Consider the following 16,131-nt stretch of genomic DNA (forward strand, 5'->3'; position numbering starts at 1 on the left):
CTGCAGGTGAGAGCGTAGAGGAGAATGCCAATGTGGTTGTTCGTCTGTTGATTCGTCGGCCTGAGTGCTTCGGCCCTGCTCTGAGAGGAGAGGGTGGCGCAGGTCTATTAGCTGCCATCGAAGAAGCCATTAAGATCTCTGAAGACCCTGCCAGGGATGGGCCAACTCCTAAAAAGGACAGACGTTTCATGTAAGCGTTTGGAAGTAAATGTTTGCTGTGAATTTAATATTTGGCTTTCTATTTAAACAATTTGCCATTATATCATGTTATCTATGTTCCTTTTTTTGCCCCTTGTCACTGATTCTCAGGTTTGGAGGGGATGAGCAGCATGAAGAGAACAGACTGCATCTTGGAAATGCTATCATGTCATTTTACTCTGCTCTTATTGACTTGCTGGGTCGTTGCGCTCCTGAAATGCATGTAAGTACACCAACTGGAATAATTTACCTGTGGAGTCCATGACAAACATTTTTCATTTTTTAAAGAAGTATCACATGCTCCCCAAGGATGCATTTATTTGATCAAAATGCAGTAAAAATATAGTGAAATAATAGTACAATTTAAAAATAAGTTTATTTCTATTTTACCCACAGTTGATCCAGGCAGGTAAAGGTGAAGCTTTGAGAATCCGAGCCATCTTGAGGTCTCTCGTACCCATTGAAGACCTGGTGGGAGTCATCAGCCTTTCTGTTCAGATCCCCACCTTTGGCAAAGGTACACAAGATTCTTATATGAATCTTTATTTTTTTCTGTCTGGTTTACTCTGAGGTAGAAACGGACTTCCATCCAACTTCTGTACACTCATTTTACCTGGCTACTTTTCATAGACGGTCAGATTGTTGAGCCGAAGATGTCGGCAAGTTTCGTACCAGACCACAAAGCCTCCATGGTGCTTTTCTTGGACAGAGTGTACGGCATAGATAACCAGGACTTCCTGTTGCATGTGCTAGAGGTGGGCTTCCTGCCCGATATGAGAGCTGCAGCCTCTCTAGATACGGTAAGCTTTTAGTATTGTCAGACATATTTCATCAGCTCTTCTTTACTTTTCATAATATATAACATAAAATAAACTCTGATCTTATTTGGGATGTTCCATTAGGTGGCATTCAGCACCACAGAGATGGCTCTGGCTCTAAACCGTTACCTGTGCTCAGCTGTGCTTCCTCTGCTCACAAAGTGTGCCCCACTGTTCGCTGGCTCGGACCACCGTGCCATCATGATCGACTCAATGCTGCACACCATCTACAGACTGTCCCGGGGCCGTGCCCTTACCAAAGCCCAGAGGGACGTCATCGAGGACTGCCTTATGTCTCTTGTCAAGTAAGTCCACTCTGTAACGTCTGCGCTCAAAGGAAGAGATGAAAACATGAAATGTTATTGCTAATCAAGTAATATGTGTGTATTTTAGGTATTTGCGGCCATCTATGTTGCAGCATCTGCTGAGAAGGCTGGTGTTTGATGTGCCAATCTTAAACGAGTATGCCAAGATGCCCCTCAAGGTATGCAAGTATAGTTAATATAATTAGTTACATTGATTTTTTTTGTTTCTTGTGCTCATGTTTTGTGCTTTGATTTCATTTAGTTGTTGACCAATCACTATGAGCGCTGCTGGAAGTATTACTGCCTGCCAAATGGATGGGCAAACTTTGGAATCACATCGGAGGAAGAATTGCATCTCTCTCGCAAACTCTTCTGGGGCATCTTTGAGTCCCTCGCACACAAGGTTTGACAAACATTTAGTCTCAACAGACAAATTACAACTGAATTGTCTGTGTAGACTTAGCATCATCATTCATCTCTGTAGAAATTTGATGCAGAGCTGTTTAAGATCGCCATGCCCTGCATCTGCGCCATTGCGGGTGCCATCCCACCAGACTATGTGGATGCTAGCTATTCATCTGTGACTGAGAAGAAAGCATCTGTTGACGCTGAGGGAAACTTTGACCCCAAACCAGTGGAGACAGCAAAGTGAGAATATGATCAGCTAGTACAATTACTGTATTCATTTTGCATCTTTGCATTTATATATGTGCATTGTGTATTTTAATGTGTTTATATAGATTTATTTATACAGATTTATGGTACTACTACTTGCTTATCAGCATGCATATTACTAGCATATAGGCTGTTTATTAGTATGTATAAAGCAACTATAATGCCTTACTCTGCATGACCAATTTAATCATACCCCATACCTAAACTTAACAACTACCCTACTAACTATTAATATGCTGCAAATTAGGAGTTTTATTGGGGGCAAAAGCTGTAGTTAAATAGAAAATGGGTAACCAACAACAGTAACTATTAGTAATATTATTATAATTGCAGTACCATCATTCCTGAAAGACTCGATGCCTTCATTAACAAATATGCTGAGCACACGCATGATAAATGGGCCTTTGAAAAGGTTAGTATCAGCATTCACGCTCATTTGTGAAAGCCAAAAGCATTATGGGACTGGTAATAGGCTTTGTAACCTTTTGTTTCCATCTTTCAGATTCAAAACAACTGGACATATGGAGAGGTTCTAGATGAGGACAGCAAAACTCACCCCATGCTGCGGCCGTACAAGACTTTCTCAGAGAAGGTCTGAATGGATCTTTTTGGAATCTTCCTCGTCAGTTGGTTGTTACAATTGGTCGTCCAGAATCAAGGTCAACCTGTCTTTTGAATTCTCTCTCTAGGATAAAGAGATCTATCGCTGGCCCATTAAAGAGTCCATCAAGGCCATGCTGGCATGGGAATGGACACTGGAGAAAGCCAGAGAAGGAGAAACTGTGAAAATTGAAGTGAAGGCCACCAGGAAGATCTCCCAGACTGCTCAGGTAAAAGAGAGATGGTACAAAGAAGATGAAAATATCATGTTGTGTGAGCCTAATATCCAAACATATTCATCTCCTGCAGGCCACCTATGATCCCAGCCAAGGATACTCTCCCCAGCCAGTGGACCTGACAGGCATGGCCTTGTCCAGAGAACTACAGGTATATTATTTATATTAATTCAGTATAAAACTATAACTTTGTTATTCAAAAGCCCTTGTGATTGATTCATTCCCATGTTACCCTCTGTTCAGTCCATGGCAGAACAGCTTGCTGAGAATTACCATAACACTTGGGGCCGCAAGAAAAAGGTGGAGCTGCAATCCAAGGGTATAACTGATTATTTTATCCAGTGTGTCATGTTGACGACACAAAATAATGTTCAGAATACAAACCCGTGGACTGTCTTCTAGATTTTTGTGTTTTTTGTGTTCATAGGTGGTGGCACCCATCCTTTGTTGGTACCATATGATACGTTGACGGCCAAAGAGAAGGCAAGGGACAGAGAGAAAGCCCAAGACCTACTCAAATTCCTCCAGTGTAATGGATATGCTGTCACCAGGTACCCAACTGATGCTGTACAACAAGAAATGATGTTAAAGTGACTAAGGTCTAAAATGACCAATTCTCGTTGCTGTTCTTTGGCAGTAGTTGAAGTTCTTTAGGTTCTTTAGGTGAAAGTTAAGAGCAATAAATACAGAAAAAAATTTTAACTGTCATGCAATTTACAATGTACTGTTAGGACTAACTAAATAACTTGGGATATTGGTTTATTTTGCGTCAGAGGTAGTGTAAGGCACATTTATAAACCGAATAACTTAAGTATTTGTGGATTAGTGGGTACTGGAGACATGAACCGTTTTAGTTCGATTTAGTTTGATTTGGTGAACTGGTTTTGCTGGTTCACTAAGAAGATCTGAGACAAAACCAATAAAAACCATTACAAATAAGGCATTTGGGACGTAATAACCAGTGTTGTAGTCGAGACCAGCTCATTCGAGTCCGAGTCCAGATCGAGTCCAGAGAGGGTCGAGTCCGAGTCAAGACCGAGTTCAGAAAGGGTCGAGTCCGAGTCAAGACCGAGTTCAGAAAGGGTCGTGTCCGAATCAAGACTGAGACCAGAGAGATTGGGTCTGAGACAAGACCTAAAGAAATCTTCAAGAGTATGTAAAATGTTTGGTGGAAACAATAAAGGTTAAAAGGGCCACATAGTATGTGGTGTAATTGTTATTTTATTAGTATTATGAAGTGTTACTTGTCAATATTAAGTGCTCATTTTCACATAACATCGTTGTACCACTATACACATCCATATAACCTTTCTAGTACACATAATATTACTGTACGACTCTATATTGTAATTCTACATAACACTTCTAGTACAAGTAACATTACTGTACCACTATACCTGTAAATGTTCAACTGTAACAGCTTTTACATAACTTTTAACATTGAAGCTTAACTAATGACTGCTAATATCCTTACAATGTATTGGATTATGTGCACTTTAGATGTTGTGAAGATTAGAGATGGGCATAATTAATTTTCAAAAAAATAAGTGAGGAGACCATCTAGCTACCCAACCAAGCACGATGCGGTCTCATGATCAATCCACCCCAACTAAAAACTCTCTCTACTGGCGCAGAGGAAGCGGGGACTGACAACAGTTACCATTTTATCACTTTCTGTAACAGCAACGGATAATCTAATGCTAATTTCCCTGGATGGTGCGTTTTAATGCAGGGTAAAATACACACTATTTTTTTTAGTTATGGAGGGCATACACACAAGAGCCGAGTGACTGTCCAGGAAAATTTAATCCAAAAGTGTGTATGTGCCAGGGGAAGAAAGCTGGATCAAATGCCATATAAGTTCAATGCATTCTGTCAGACATTGTTTTTGAGGGGGAGATGTTTAGTGTTGAGTCAGTCTGTGTCTGTATTCATTATATAATTTAATTAATATTTGTTTTTTTTTCTGTGACCATTTTGTCCTACTTTGTAAAAATAACACAGTTGAGAGAAATAATGTAGCAATGTGGCTTTCTGGAAAGCGGGATCACTACAGGCGGATGGCAGGAGGGTAACTTAAGGCCGGTGACACACTGGCTGCGTGGCGTCTCTGCTGCGTGCCAGAAATGTGATGGCTGCTTCGCGTTTTCTGTGTCTTTACACACCAGAAGCGTGCCTGCACGCGGCGCTTGGCGCACTGCTGCGGCTGTAGGTGACATAGAGGGAGGCCGCCAAAAAACCAGGCTCTTGTCTTCATGACAACAATATCAAATTTTTTTTTTTTTTTACACACCTACTGATAAGACACCATCAACAGTATTGACGGCAAAATAGAGTATGTTTGACAGGTGCAATATTTGAAAATCGATCATTATTAATTTATTTTGAAAATTACATTTATATCTGAATTTATGTCAACCTATAGACTTTCAAATATCAAAATGTCATGAATTAATATGTATTTGTGTACAAAATGACATATAAACATATTTTCCTAGTATATTTTGCCTGGAAACGCTTCCAACATGCACGCGTGTCGCGTGAAAAATAGGCGTCGGTTCTATTTCTAGCATGCACGGGTTTTCCGCGCGTCTCACGCAGGCAGTCTGCAAGATCTAACCTGTTAACATGGGAGCCGAATTAAAAACAGACACGCCACGCAGCTGAGGCGCTTGCGCCACACATCCAGTGTGTTGTAGGCCTAACGTCTCACGTCAAAAGAAAATCACCAGTCATTGGATGTGTCAATCATACATCAATTTAAATAAACATTGACATACAGTAATAATCATGAAATATTTTGATTGGGACTCGAGTGGACTCGGGCATGAGTCCGATTCCTAATATGTTCGAGTCCGAGTCAATACCGAGTCAAAATGCACACGAGTCCATGACAAGACCGAGACCATTAAAATACGGTCTCGAGACCGAGTCCAAGACCGAGTCCGAGTCTCGAGTACTCAACACTGGTAATAACTGATTATAATGACTTATACTGTCTTTTTACTCGTTGCGTTGCTTATTGTGCTGCGTAGTCATAAAACCATGTCTGCATTTGTGATCTGAGAAACAACAAACAAGCCTACTCTACATCATAATCATTGGCAAATTATTTAAATATAAATAACATACTTACAAGCTGGGAGTCAGAAGTGACAGACTGTCTTAGCTACGTTGGAAGTGCCCATCTTTATAGAAACAGCCATTGTGCTACAGATGCATTGCAGGCTACTGGTTCAGGAAACATACCTCATCCTCCATAAAATGCGCAGCACAAATCTGATTATCTGGGTTGAACGGTTCTGGAACAGTGTTGAAATTGAACTTAACCACTGATTTCTAGTTGTGTCCTCTTTTGGAAGGCCAAACAAGTATTTTCGCTTTTACAACAGAACACACAGTGACCGCATGACATGGTGATGGCAGCATCAGTGAGAATAAAAGCAACACTTTCATAAGTGTTTCATAAGTATAAAAACTTAAATGATTTGAAAAATAACTCTAATTTCCTTAATTATATGACAAACCCTATTTAAGTGACAACATTCCTCCAAATTTCACTGAGATTGCAGGATGGCGGGCCAGTCTAATGTGACTGAAATCCTGCAACAGGAGGTTGTCCAGGTGAAGGCCAAAGGGATGACCCTTTTAACCATCTCAAGAGAAGTTTGTCATTGTAGATCCTTCCCTGCAAGCATCACCCAATCTGCCTGCAATTTTGCCCCCGTCACACTGTAAAATGTATAAAGCAGTTCCTTGAAGGTGAAAGCATTGAAATATTAAAATGACCAGACTAGAGTCCTGACCAAAATCTGGAAAATCCTTGGTGACAAAGTTATGGCCAAGAAACCCACTACAGATAGCGAACTATGGTAAAGAGTGAAAGAAGAGTGGACCAAGTTCACACCAGCAAAGTTTGAGAAAGATTTTATTTGTAATCTTCTTTTATGCTATAGTGGTTACTGTTCTCTAATTTTGATCACTTGTGATTTCCACAAAATGAAAGTTTTTGTTGAAATGCCTTGGTTATTTTGTCAAATGTTAGTGGATCAGTGGCATACCTACAGCTAATATTTCTTCAAAATTTGTGTAAAGATTAACAGTATTTAAAAAAAAATAAAAAAAATAAAATTTGACCTCCGCTGTATATCCTGAAATAATGACATAACAATCATGCATTATTTTTTAAAGCATTTCATACATATTTTAAAGCATGTGAAGAGATTTAATAAGGTGAACTAACTGTGTTTTGTCCTTGTTTTTTTTCTCTCTCTCTTTCTCATTGTTTTTCTTCTCCAGAGGTTTGAAGGACATGGAACAGGAGATTTCCTCTATTGAAAAGCGTTTCGCTTATGGGTTCCTACAGAAGCTGTTGAAGTGGATGGAGATTGCGCAGGAGTTTATCGCTCATCTTGGTTTGCATTCATAGATCCATACACACATTTCTTAGATCCAAAGACCTGTAGATGTAAGTGTGCATTTGAAGTTGTATTTTTTTACTGTTCTGTCTATTTGTTACTCCAGAGGCCGTTGTGAGCAGTGGAAGAGTTGAGAAGTCCCCTCACGAACAGGAGATTAAATTCTTTGCCAAGGTGAGACGCCTTTGACTAGAATATGAGTGCATGCGGAATAAAACAGCTCAGAGGGATTTAGTTGGAAGAGATACAGACCTTCCATCCTACAAATCACAGCCTCTCAAACTTTGCTCTTCCTCTTTATATTCTCTTCATGTAGATTCTGCTTCCATTGGTAAACCAGTACTTTAAGAATCACTGCCTGTATTTCCTGTCCACACCTGCTAAAGTCTTGGGCAGTGGTGGTCATGCCTCCAACAAGGAGAAAGAGATGATTGCAAGGTAACTAATTATACAGAACTTCATTATTCTGTGGTAACCTAGTCAGATTTTATATACCTTAAAGATTTTCATTTTTAACATTTTAAATGATGTCCGTTAGTTGTGATGTTGCGACCTGTCTCATCCTCTCTGCTCCTCACACTTCTTCTTGCCTGTGGTTTTTTTCTCTGCCCCTTCCCGGAGTATTTTCCCATGGGTTCCCTCATCCTTTTTGTTATATTTATCTTTTATGGATCACATTATTTGCTCCTACGTTTCCATCACCTTAACCCCGCCCCTTTTATTCCTCTTCATGCCATTTCCTCTTTCCCAAACCTCCACCCCTCTTCTCTTCTTCTGTTTCTGTCTATGTATCTTCTATCTCAGTATCTTCTGTAAGTTGGCCGGTCTGGTGAGACACAGGGTTTCCCTCTTTGGTAAGAATCCTGCATGATAACCCGATAGCACATTTTCATTTTTCCACTGCATCATCCCCTTTTTCTTTAATGTTTCGCATAATCAGTATATCCATTCCTAATAGTTCCACTTATTTGCTTTGCTCTAAGCTCTCTTTGGTTTTCTCTTTCTTTCTTTCTTTCTTTCTTTCTTTCTTTCTTTCTTTCTTTCTTTCTTTCTTTCTTTCTCTCTTTCTTTCTTTCTTTCTTTCTTTCTTTCTTTCTTCCACTGGGTGCTTTTCTAATGATTTGCTGTGCTTTGCTTAAGTTGGTGCACCATTTGCAGTGTTGGCTCTGTAGTCCTACAGTTGGTCAGAATCATTATAATGGGAATACTGTATTTCAGAATAATATCTGCTTTGGCTTTAACTCTATCACTTCATGCTATATCTGTGTCATATATTTTAGCATAGTACCCTCAGTCCACATGTTGTAGGTTAATTGTAGGAAAATAAAAGTCCTGTGTTGTTTGAATGTTTGTGTGTGCAGGCACTGATGCCGCAGCACTGGTCAACTGTCTTCATATTCTTTCCCACTCACTGGACGCCAGGTATGTGTGTTGAACACATGATTCCCAGTGTTTTAATAATGTTTACATCCTCAATTTATGTTTATGAATTAAATGAATTTATTTTTGTCTTTTGTCTTTTCTTTTTCTTCCAGAACTGTGATGAAATCTGGGCCTGAGATTGTGAAGGCTGGTCTACGCTCTTTCTTTGAGAGTGCTGCCGATGATATTGAGAAGATGGTTGAGAACCTGAAATTGGGGAAAGTGTCTACCAAAAACCAGGTCAGTTGTAAATCTAGCCCTGTTCTCTGAGATGTAAATTTGTTCTTTGCCAAAATTGCTGAATTGAGCCTTTTCCCCTGCCCCTCTCTGTCAGGTGAAAGGTGTATCTCAGAACATAAGCTACACTACCACTGCTCTTCTGCCGGTGCTCACCTCACTGTTCGAACACATCGCCCAGCACCAGTTTGGAGATGATGTCATGTGTGAGTTATTTTCATAGGTTTCAACAGAGTCATTTAACTTGCCTAAATTTTACCTTCATAGCTGTGCAGATTTACTTAAAGGGTACATAACATACACAGTTTCACCTAATCTCATGTTAATCTTGACTACCTATAGAGTAGTCCTGCATCCTTCATATATCCAAAAAGTCTTTAGTTTTATCATATTTATAAAAGAAAAATACAGCTTTCCAATTCTCTCCGGAAAAAGCTGAGCTCCTGGAGGCATGCCGTGGGCGGAGCTATAATACTGATGTTTCGTGTTATTTCCATTAACATACATTCACTTATGTGCTGATTTCCAACAAAATACAGAAATCTGTTGCAGTTGTACTTTCATGAACGGGGTCTTTTATCACTGGGATCGCTCCATGTTTTAATAACAAATGATGTGCAAATCCAGTGTCGACTTGGGCCTTGTTTATAAAACATTCATCAATGAACAGAACACACAAAGGCACTTGATACACTCCATTGCAGCCCCGGAAAAACAAACTGCATCCACTGTTCATGTAACGCTGGGTTCTTTGGGAAGCTGAACACGGTAAACTTTCCCTCACATCCAAAAATGCTTTTATTTGGAGACATTCTCAAACAAATCCTATGCAGTGCTGCCGACGATTTCCCGATGAAGCCCGTTGATGTGCGCGGTCTCTCTCTCCTCTGGTCAATGTGTGCGCAGGTGCGCCTTTCAGAGCGAAATAATCATATAAGGATTCCACTCTTGTCTACGTCATTCAATCCACGATCGAAAAAAAACCCCAGCCGAAACTTGTACCATCCCGGAAATACGATTTTCTGCACAGAAATTCTCTTTCATTCAAATTATTTTTTAAAACTTTGGCCATGTTTAGCATGAGAATCCATCTCTTTAACACTGTGAACAACTCTGAATACATGAAACACCATTCTACCCCCCGCCACCTTTAATTTATAAATAGATTAATTAAGTAATAATTAACATTTGGAAAGAATTCAATTGAAAAGGCTGTGCATATTTTGCTCTTTCTACCAACTGAGTTTCAGTTCAGTTTGCTTCACTGACTGTAAAATAGCAAAAGTAAAAATGGCATAAGTTAAATGTAAATAAATTATAATAATGTACAATAATAAATGGTGTAAATAAGTAATATGATCAAATTTAATTTAATTTTAAATGATAAATAGTGTAAATGAGTAGAATAATAAAAAAAAGAATGTAATTCCATTTAAAACAATTGAATTACATTTATATATATTTACATTTAGTCATTTTGCAGATGCTTTTATCCAAAGCGACTTACAACTAGGGGATACATAATTTATTCTTCTTAAAGAGGCAAACAAACACAGGAACTGCTTGTAATTCCAAGTTTTAGACATTGTTCAAATAAGTACAAGAAAAAGCTAGAAAAATAAGGAATAAATAAAGGAATAATTTTTTGTTTTGTTTTTTTTGTTTTGTTTTTTACGATGAAGCCAAGTAGCTGTCGCTTGAAAATTGTCAGGGATTCAGCATTCTGGATAGGGGTGGGAAGATCATTCCACCATCCAGGAATGTTGAATGAGAATGTTCTGGAAAGTGATTTTGAGCTTCTCTGTGATGGTGGCACAAGGTGTCGCTCACTAGCGGATCTCAGACTTCTGGAGGGATGTAGATTCATAATAGTGAGTGGAAGTACAGTAGGCAGGTGCTGAGCCTGTGGCTGTTTTATATACAAGCATCAATGTCTTGAACTTGTTGCGAGTCGCAACCGGTAGCCAGTGCAAGGATATAAAGAGAGGTGTAACATGGGCTCTTTTGGGTTAATTGAATACCACTGATTTCTGAATCATTTCTAGAGGTTTGATTGTGCTTGATGGAAGTCCAGCCAGAAGAGCATTGCAGTTGTCCAGCCTAGAAATGAAAAGGACCTGGACAAGAAGTTGTGCAGAATGCTACATTAGAAAAGGCCTGATCTTTCTGATGTTGTAAAAGGCAAACCTGTGAGATCATGCAGTCTTTGCAATGTCGTCTTTGAAGGTCAGCTGGTCATCAAAGGTTACACCAAGATTTCTGACCGAAGTTGAAGGGGAAATTGAAGAAGATCCTAGCTGAAAGGAGAATTAAAGGGTTAATCACCTAAAATGACCAACCCATTTACTAACCCCCGAGGCATCCTAGGTGTATATGACTTTCTTCTTTCAGACGAATCCAGTTGGAGTTATATAAAAAAACTGTCTTTGATCTTTCAAGCTCTACCATTGTAGTCAGCGGGTGTTGCATTCCTACAGCCCAAAAGAAGTGAAATAAAAAGCATCCTTCCATAAAAAAAGTGTCTCAAACTGCTCTTGGGATGAACAAAGGCCTTCTGTAGCGACTTGATGCGTTTTTGTAAGAAAAATATCCATATTCAAAATGTAATAATCATTTTGCGCCAACAGTTGTACACAGAAGCATTTCCAGGAGCGTGACATATGGTGTAATTAAAATAAGAATAAGTGATGTAAATAAGTAGTATTATAAAAATTATTTTCTTTAATGTAATCACATGAAATATATGAATAGATATATTTAATATAATAATGTAAAATAACAATTAATGACGAGTAGTATTATCTTATCTAATTTTATTTAATTTTATTTAAATAAAGTAAAATAACAATGGTGTAAATAAGTAGTATTACCTAATTTCATTTAAATTTATTTCATTTCATTCCAGAAACTCAGCAACAAATTGTGCACTAACAATAATGAATCGAAAGTTAGAAAATACGAAATCAGAAAAAAATCAGCAAATAATTGTGATATCCTAATTGTTATATACGATAGATTGCTCACTGTCCCTCATATTGTGTATCCCTCCCTTCATCACTCAGTGGATGACTTGCAGATATCCTGTTATCGTATAATGTGCAGCATCTATTCTCTGGGCACTGTGAAAACCCCTCATGCTGAGAAGTAAGAAAAAGCTTTTTGTTTCTATATGAGCCATTATTACAGAATGCATTATGTTATAACAAATGTTATGGTGTGATATCACAGCCAAAGACCAGCTCTAGGAGAGTGTCTGGCTCATCTGGCTGCTGCTATGCCTGTTGCTTTTCTGGAGCCTCACCTAAACGAGTTCAACTCATACTCCGTGTACACCACCAAAACCCCACGAGAGAGAACAAGTCAGTATCTCACACTGAACACATTCCATCTATAGGTGTTTTGATCAACTAGTGCTTCCTTAACTACCTTATCATCCATGTTTTAGTCCTGGGTCTGCCCAGTCAAGTGCAGGAACTGTGTCTGGACATCCCTGAGCTGGACGTGTTGATGAAGGAGATCGGGGACCTGGCAGAATCTGGGGCCCGTTACACAGAGATGCCCCACGTGATTGAGATCACCCTGCCCATGCTGTGCAACTATCTGCCCCGCTGGTGGGAGAGGGGACCAGAGAACTTCCCAGAGCAGGAAGGCTGCCTGTGCACGGATGTCACCTCCGAACAACTCAATCAGCTCCTGGGTAGCATCATGAAGATTGTCGTCAATAACCTGGGCATTGATGAAGCTTCCTGGATGAAGAGATTGGCAGGTGAGAGGAAACTAAATATGGAGTCTTCAAAAAATGGCCGTCAATACCATGTTTTTCCTTACGGAGTTCCTTCTGATATTCCTCTACAGTGTTTGCTCAGCCCATCGTGAGCAGGGCAAAGCCTGAGATGCTTAAGTCCCACTTCATCCCCACCATGGAGAAGCTGAAGAAACGCTGTGGAAAGGTGGTGGCCGAGGAGGATCAGCTGCGTATGGAGGGGAAGGGAGAGGTGGACAGTGAGCAGGGAACCATTCGTGATGAGTTCGCTGTGCTCTGCAGGGATCTGTATGCTCTTTACCCACTACTCATCCGATACGTGGACAACAACAGGTATCTCTCACCCGCAGGACGATTTTATGTTCCAAGTATTGTTTCAAGCTATGTTTTTGTTACGAGATCACCAACAGAAGTAACTTACGATACTTTAAAGCCTTTGCAGTAGTAACTTTTATCTTATAACAAAAATGAATATGCAATAAAGCAATACAGAAAAAAAAAATAAAGTTAAAAGTTTTACACAGAATAAAGTGCAAAAGAACTATATAGACCAATAGGTATCACTTTACAATAAGACCTCATTAGTTAACCTTAGTTAATGCATTAACATTCACAATAAGAATAATTACATTTGCTGCAGAAGTTATTAATCTTTGTTAAAAAAAAAACAAAAAAAACTCTTAGTTCATGTTAGCTCATTAAATGACACAGTTTCAACTTTCGATTTTAAAGTGCTATATACTGGAATACCTAAGATTAATGAATGTTCAGAATAATTTTTCATTGGTAGTTTATGCTAACTAATGAAGCCCTAATGTAAAGTGTGAATGAACAATAAAGAATCAAAACACTTTCAAACAATATCTAGGGTATGTTGTAGTCCAGACTAAAATGTAAAAAAAGTTTGAAAATAAATAGCCTATTAAGTCTAAATATTTAAGTATTTGGCGCTGTGATGAAAAACACAGCAAATCCACAAATCTGAATGGCTATTTAAATACGTTTTAGAAAGTAGAGCAGCTGCTTTATTTATGGGCTTTCCAGGGTAACGGATGCATTTTTCTGCAGTTTAGTGCCACCTGCTGTCAGAGAGTGAATGTTTTCATTCAGCGCACCTCTCACACGTTCCCCCAAGTGCTTCTCATGCATGCTTGTTTACATCAGAGCACACACGTGTCTTTCAAGCAGCAAACAGCGATTTTGTGCATTTTTAAAAGTTGACAGGGAAAGTATTCTGAAAATGTATTCCAAATTTGGAATAATTTGTAATATATAATTATTCACAATATTGTGCATATTCGTTACCGTGATATATCGCATCAACAAATACCCACACATGTCTGCTTTGCAGTAGTAAAGGCCCATTCATACCAATAAAAATAACTATATTAGTGTCCACACCAATGGATGATTTTGTGGCCCAGGGCTGCATTTCCCAAAAGCACCATAAGCTTAAGTTTATCGTAAAAACGATTGCACGAATCATCTTAGACTTGCGGACCATAACCCTACTTAAGTAGTTCTTGAAAATGTTCGTAGATCTATGAGTGCTCTGGAGTAAACCAAAATCCCTACGTGCATCTTAAGAAAACTGAGTTATGAGGTTTCCTGCAGGACAATCGGCAGATTACACATTCAACTTTATCCAAGTGCAATGTGATTATAATTAAAGCTTTTTACTGTACTTTATTGTACACTTTATTTATCTTTTTTTTATTATTAATTTATATAAAAAAAGAAAAAAAGAAATACACATCTAAATTAAATGATTGAAAAAAAAAACTAATAAAAGAGGTAATGTTGGAAACATACTTCAAATTCTGGGAAAAATAAGGATAAACTCACAAATATCTGTCAATGACTTGCTGACATGCAAGAAAACCAACCATGTATTGGACCCGGAAATAACAGATATTATATACTATATGTTATAATATTAATCTATATGTATAACATTATTCTACTATATATATATATTTATATATATATATATATATATATATATATATATATATATATATATATATATATATATATATATATATATAATAAATGTTATATACTATGTATTATTATGTATAGTAGATTAATATTATATTATTATAATATGTAATTTTTCAGCACTTGACAAATGGATAGTGACTCCTAAGTAGCACTTAAAGCATGGCTACGTACAATTGTTAAGTGCATTTTTGGGAAACGCACGTGAAACAACAATGAACGTTCAGAAAATGACTCGTAGAAAATGCTCTTAAGTGCTAAGATCAATCGTTATCGAGAAACGCAGCCCAGTACTGCTTTAGAATTTATTTTTGTAACAAGACCACCAACAAATGTACAATTAGATACGTTAAATCCTTTGCAGGAGTTAAGGCCCTATCACAGCAAAAACAATAATTATATTATCATTGAAAGCAACGGACAATAATGTTCTGTTTATTATATCACATGCTACAGTTATGCAGTGTTCTGCTGGAAATACATAAAGGGATAGTAAACCCAAAAATGAAAATGTTGTTGAAAAAATAAAATAACAATAATTTTGCTGATTTACTCAACCTCTGGAAATTCAAGATGTAGGTAATTTATTTTTCTTAAGTAGAACAGAAGATTTGGCTGAAGCCATGGTTCTTGGTGATTCGTAAGTCAACGGCTAAAATTAAAAAAAAGCAGGCAATATAAAATTAATAACTATGGCTGCTGGTAACATATTGAGGTCTAGTGTAGCCAAATGAACATTATTTAAAACATTATAAAAAAAAATACAAGTTGTAGAAAAGTGTCCTCTTATTTGGTTATTTGTGTCATTTAAAGGGCGAGATGGTTGACCTGTCCTGACCCTTATGCTGAGGACCTCTTCAGGATGGTTGGAGAAGTCTTCATCTTCTGGTCCAAATCTCAAGTGAATCTCTTTTTCCCCTCTCTATAATTAAAATCCCATTGTCTTGTCTTATGTCTAGTTTCTTCTTGTCTCCTTTTCTTCTGGTCTCCTCTTACATGTCTTTAACTTATTGTCTTATCTCATCTTGTCTCTTCTCATCTCTTTTCATCTTGTTTGTGGTCTTGTTACGTCTCTTGTCTCTTTTTGTCTGTTCGTCTCTTTTCCCTTCCACTTTTCTTATAACTCTCGTATTATTATTTGCAGAATTTCAAGCGTGAGGAGCAGAATTTTGTGGTGATGAATGAGATCAACAACATGTCCTTCCTCACTGCTGATAGCAAAAGCAAAATGACCATGGTGAGTTCGTCCACTTACTGCTGCACAAAATTGACAATTTTGAGTGTATATGTAAAAGGTGTGTTATTTTTTGTACTTTCTGTTCAGAATTTTTTTTTAATGAAATTAAATTAGTCCATTTCTTCAGATGACTGCTGACCTCATATCTTGTTCAGGACAGACACTGTTTTTACTCACACATTGGGTTATAGATCCATTGCTGTTTTTCCTGTCTGTGAGGG

General features: G+C 38.1%; 1 protein-coding gene across 8 annotated transcripts in view; it reads left to right on the forward strand.

Annotated features, from left to right (window-relative positions):
• Positions 1–16,131, forward strand: part of LOC127934027 (ryanodine receptor 1) — a 115,214-nt gene that overhangs the window by 63,931 nt on the left and 35,152 nt on the right. For all 8 annotated transcript variants that reach the window (XM_052531196.1, XM_052531197.1, XM_052531198.1 and 5 more), the window contains 27 exons: positions 7–190; positions 310–421; positions 595–715; positions 829–998; positions 1,101–1,321; positions 1,410–1,500; positions 1,584–1,724; positions 1,806–1,969; positions 2,330–2,408; positions 2,499–2,588; positions 2,686–2,826; positions 2,906–2,983; positions 3,076–3,151; positions 3,260–3,383; positions 7,132–7,247; positions 7,357–7,424; positions 7,567–7,688; positions 8,055–8,104; positions 8,612–8,672; positions 8,786–8,912; positions 9,007–9,115; positions 11,972–12,053; positions 12,138–12,268; positions 12,355–12,675; positions 12,765–13,005; positions 15,487–15,574; positions 15,818–15,910. In XM_052531196.1, coding sequence (XP_052387156.1) covers positions 7–190; positions 310–421; positions 595–715; positions 829–998; positions 1,101–1,321; positions 1,410–1,500; positions 1,584–1,724; positions 1,806–1,969; positions 2,330–2,408; positions 2,499–2,588; positions 2,686–2,826; positions 2,906–2,983; positions 3,076–3,151; positions 3,260–3,383; positions 7,132–7,247; positions 7,357–7,424; positions 7,567–7,688; positions 8,055–8,104; positions 8,612–8,672; positions 8,786–8,912; positions 9,007–9,115; positions 11,972–12,053; positions 12,138–12,268; positions 12,355–12,675; positions 12,765–13,005; positions 15,487–15,574; positions 15,818–15,910 — 3,401 coding nt within the window. The remainder of the gene's footprint in view (positions 1–6; positions 191–309; positions 422–594; positions 716–828; positions 999–1,100; positions 1,322–1,409; positions 1,501–1,583; positions 1,725–1,805; positions 1,970–2,329; positions 2,409–2,498; positions 2,589–2,685; positions 2,827–2,905; positions 2,984–3,075; positions 3,152–3,259; positions 3,384–7,131; positions 7,248–7,356; positions 7,425–7,566; positions 7,689–8,054; positions 8,105–8,611; positions 8,673–8,785; positions 8,913–9,006; positions 9,116–11,971; positions 12,054–12,137; positions 12,269–12,354; positions 12,676–12,764; positions 13,006–15,486; positions 15,575–15,817; positions 15,911–16,131) is intronic.

Source organism: Carassius gibelio, chromosome A18, assembly GCF_023724105.1.
Source record: "Carassius gibelio isolate Cgi1373 ecotype wild population from Czech Republic chromosome A18, carGib1.2-hapl.c, whole genome shotgun sequence".
In the NCBI taxonomy this organism is placed as follows: domain Eukaryota; kingdom Metazoa; phylum Chordata; class Actinopteri; order Cypriniformes; family Cyprinidae; genus Carassius; species Carassius gibelio.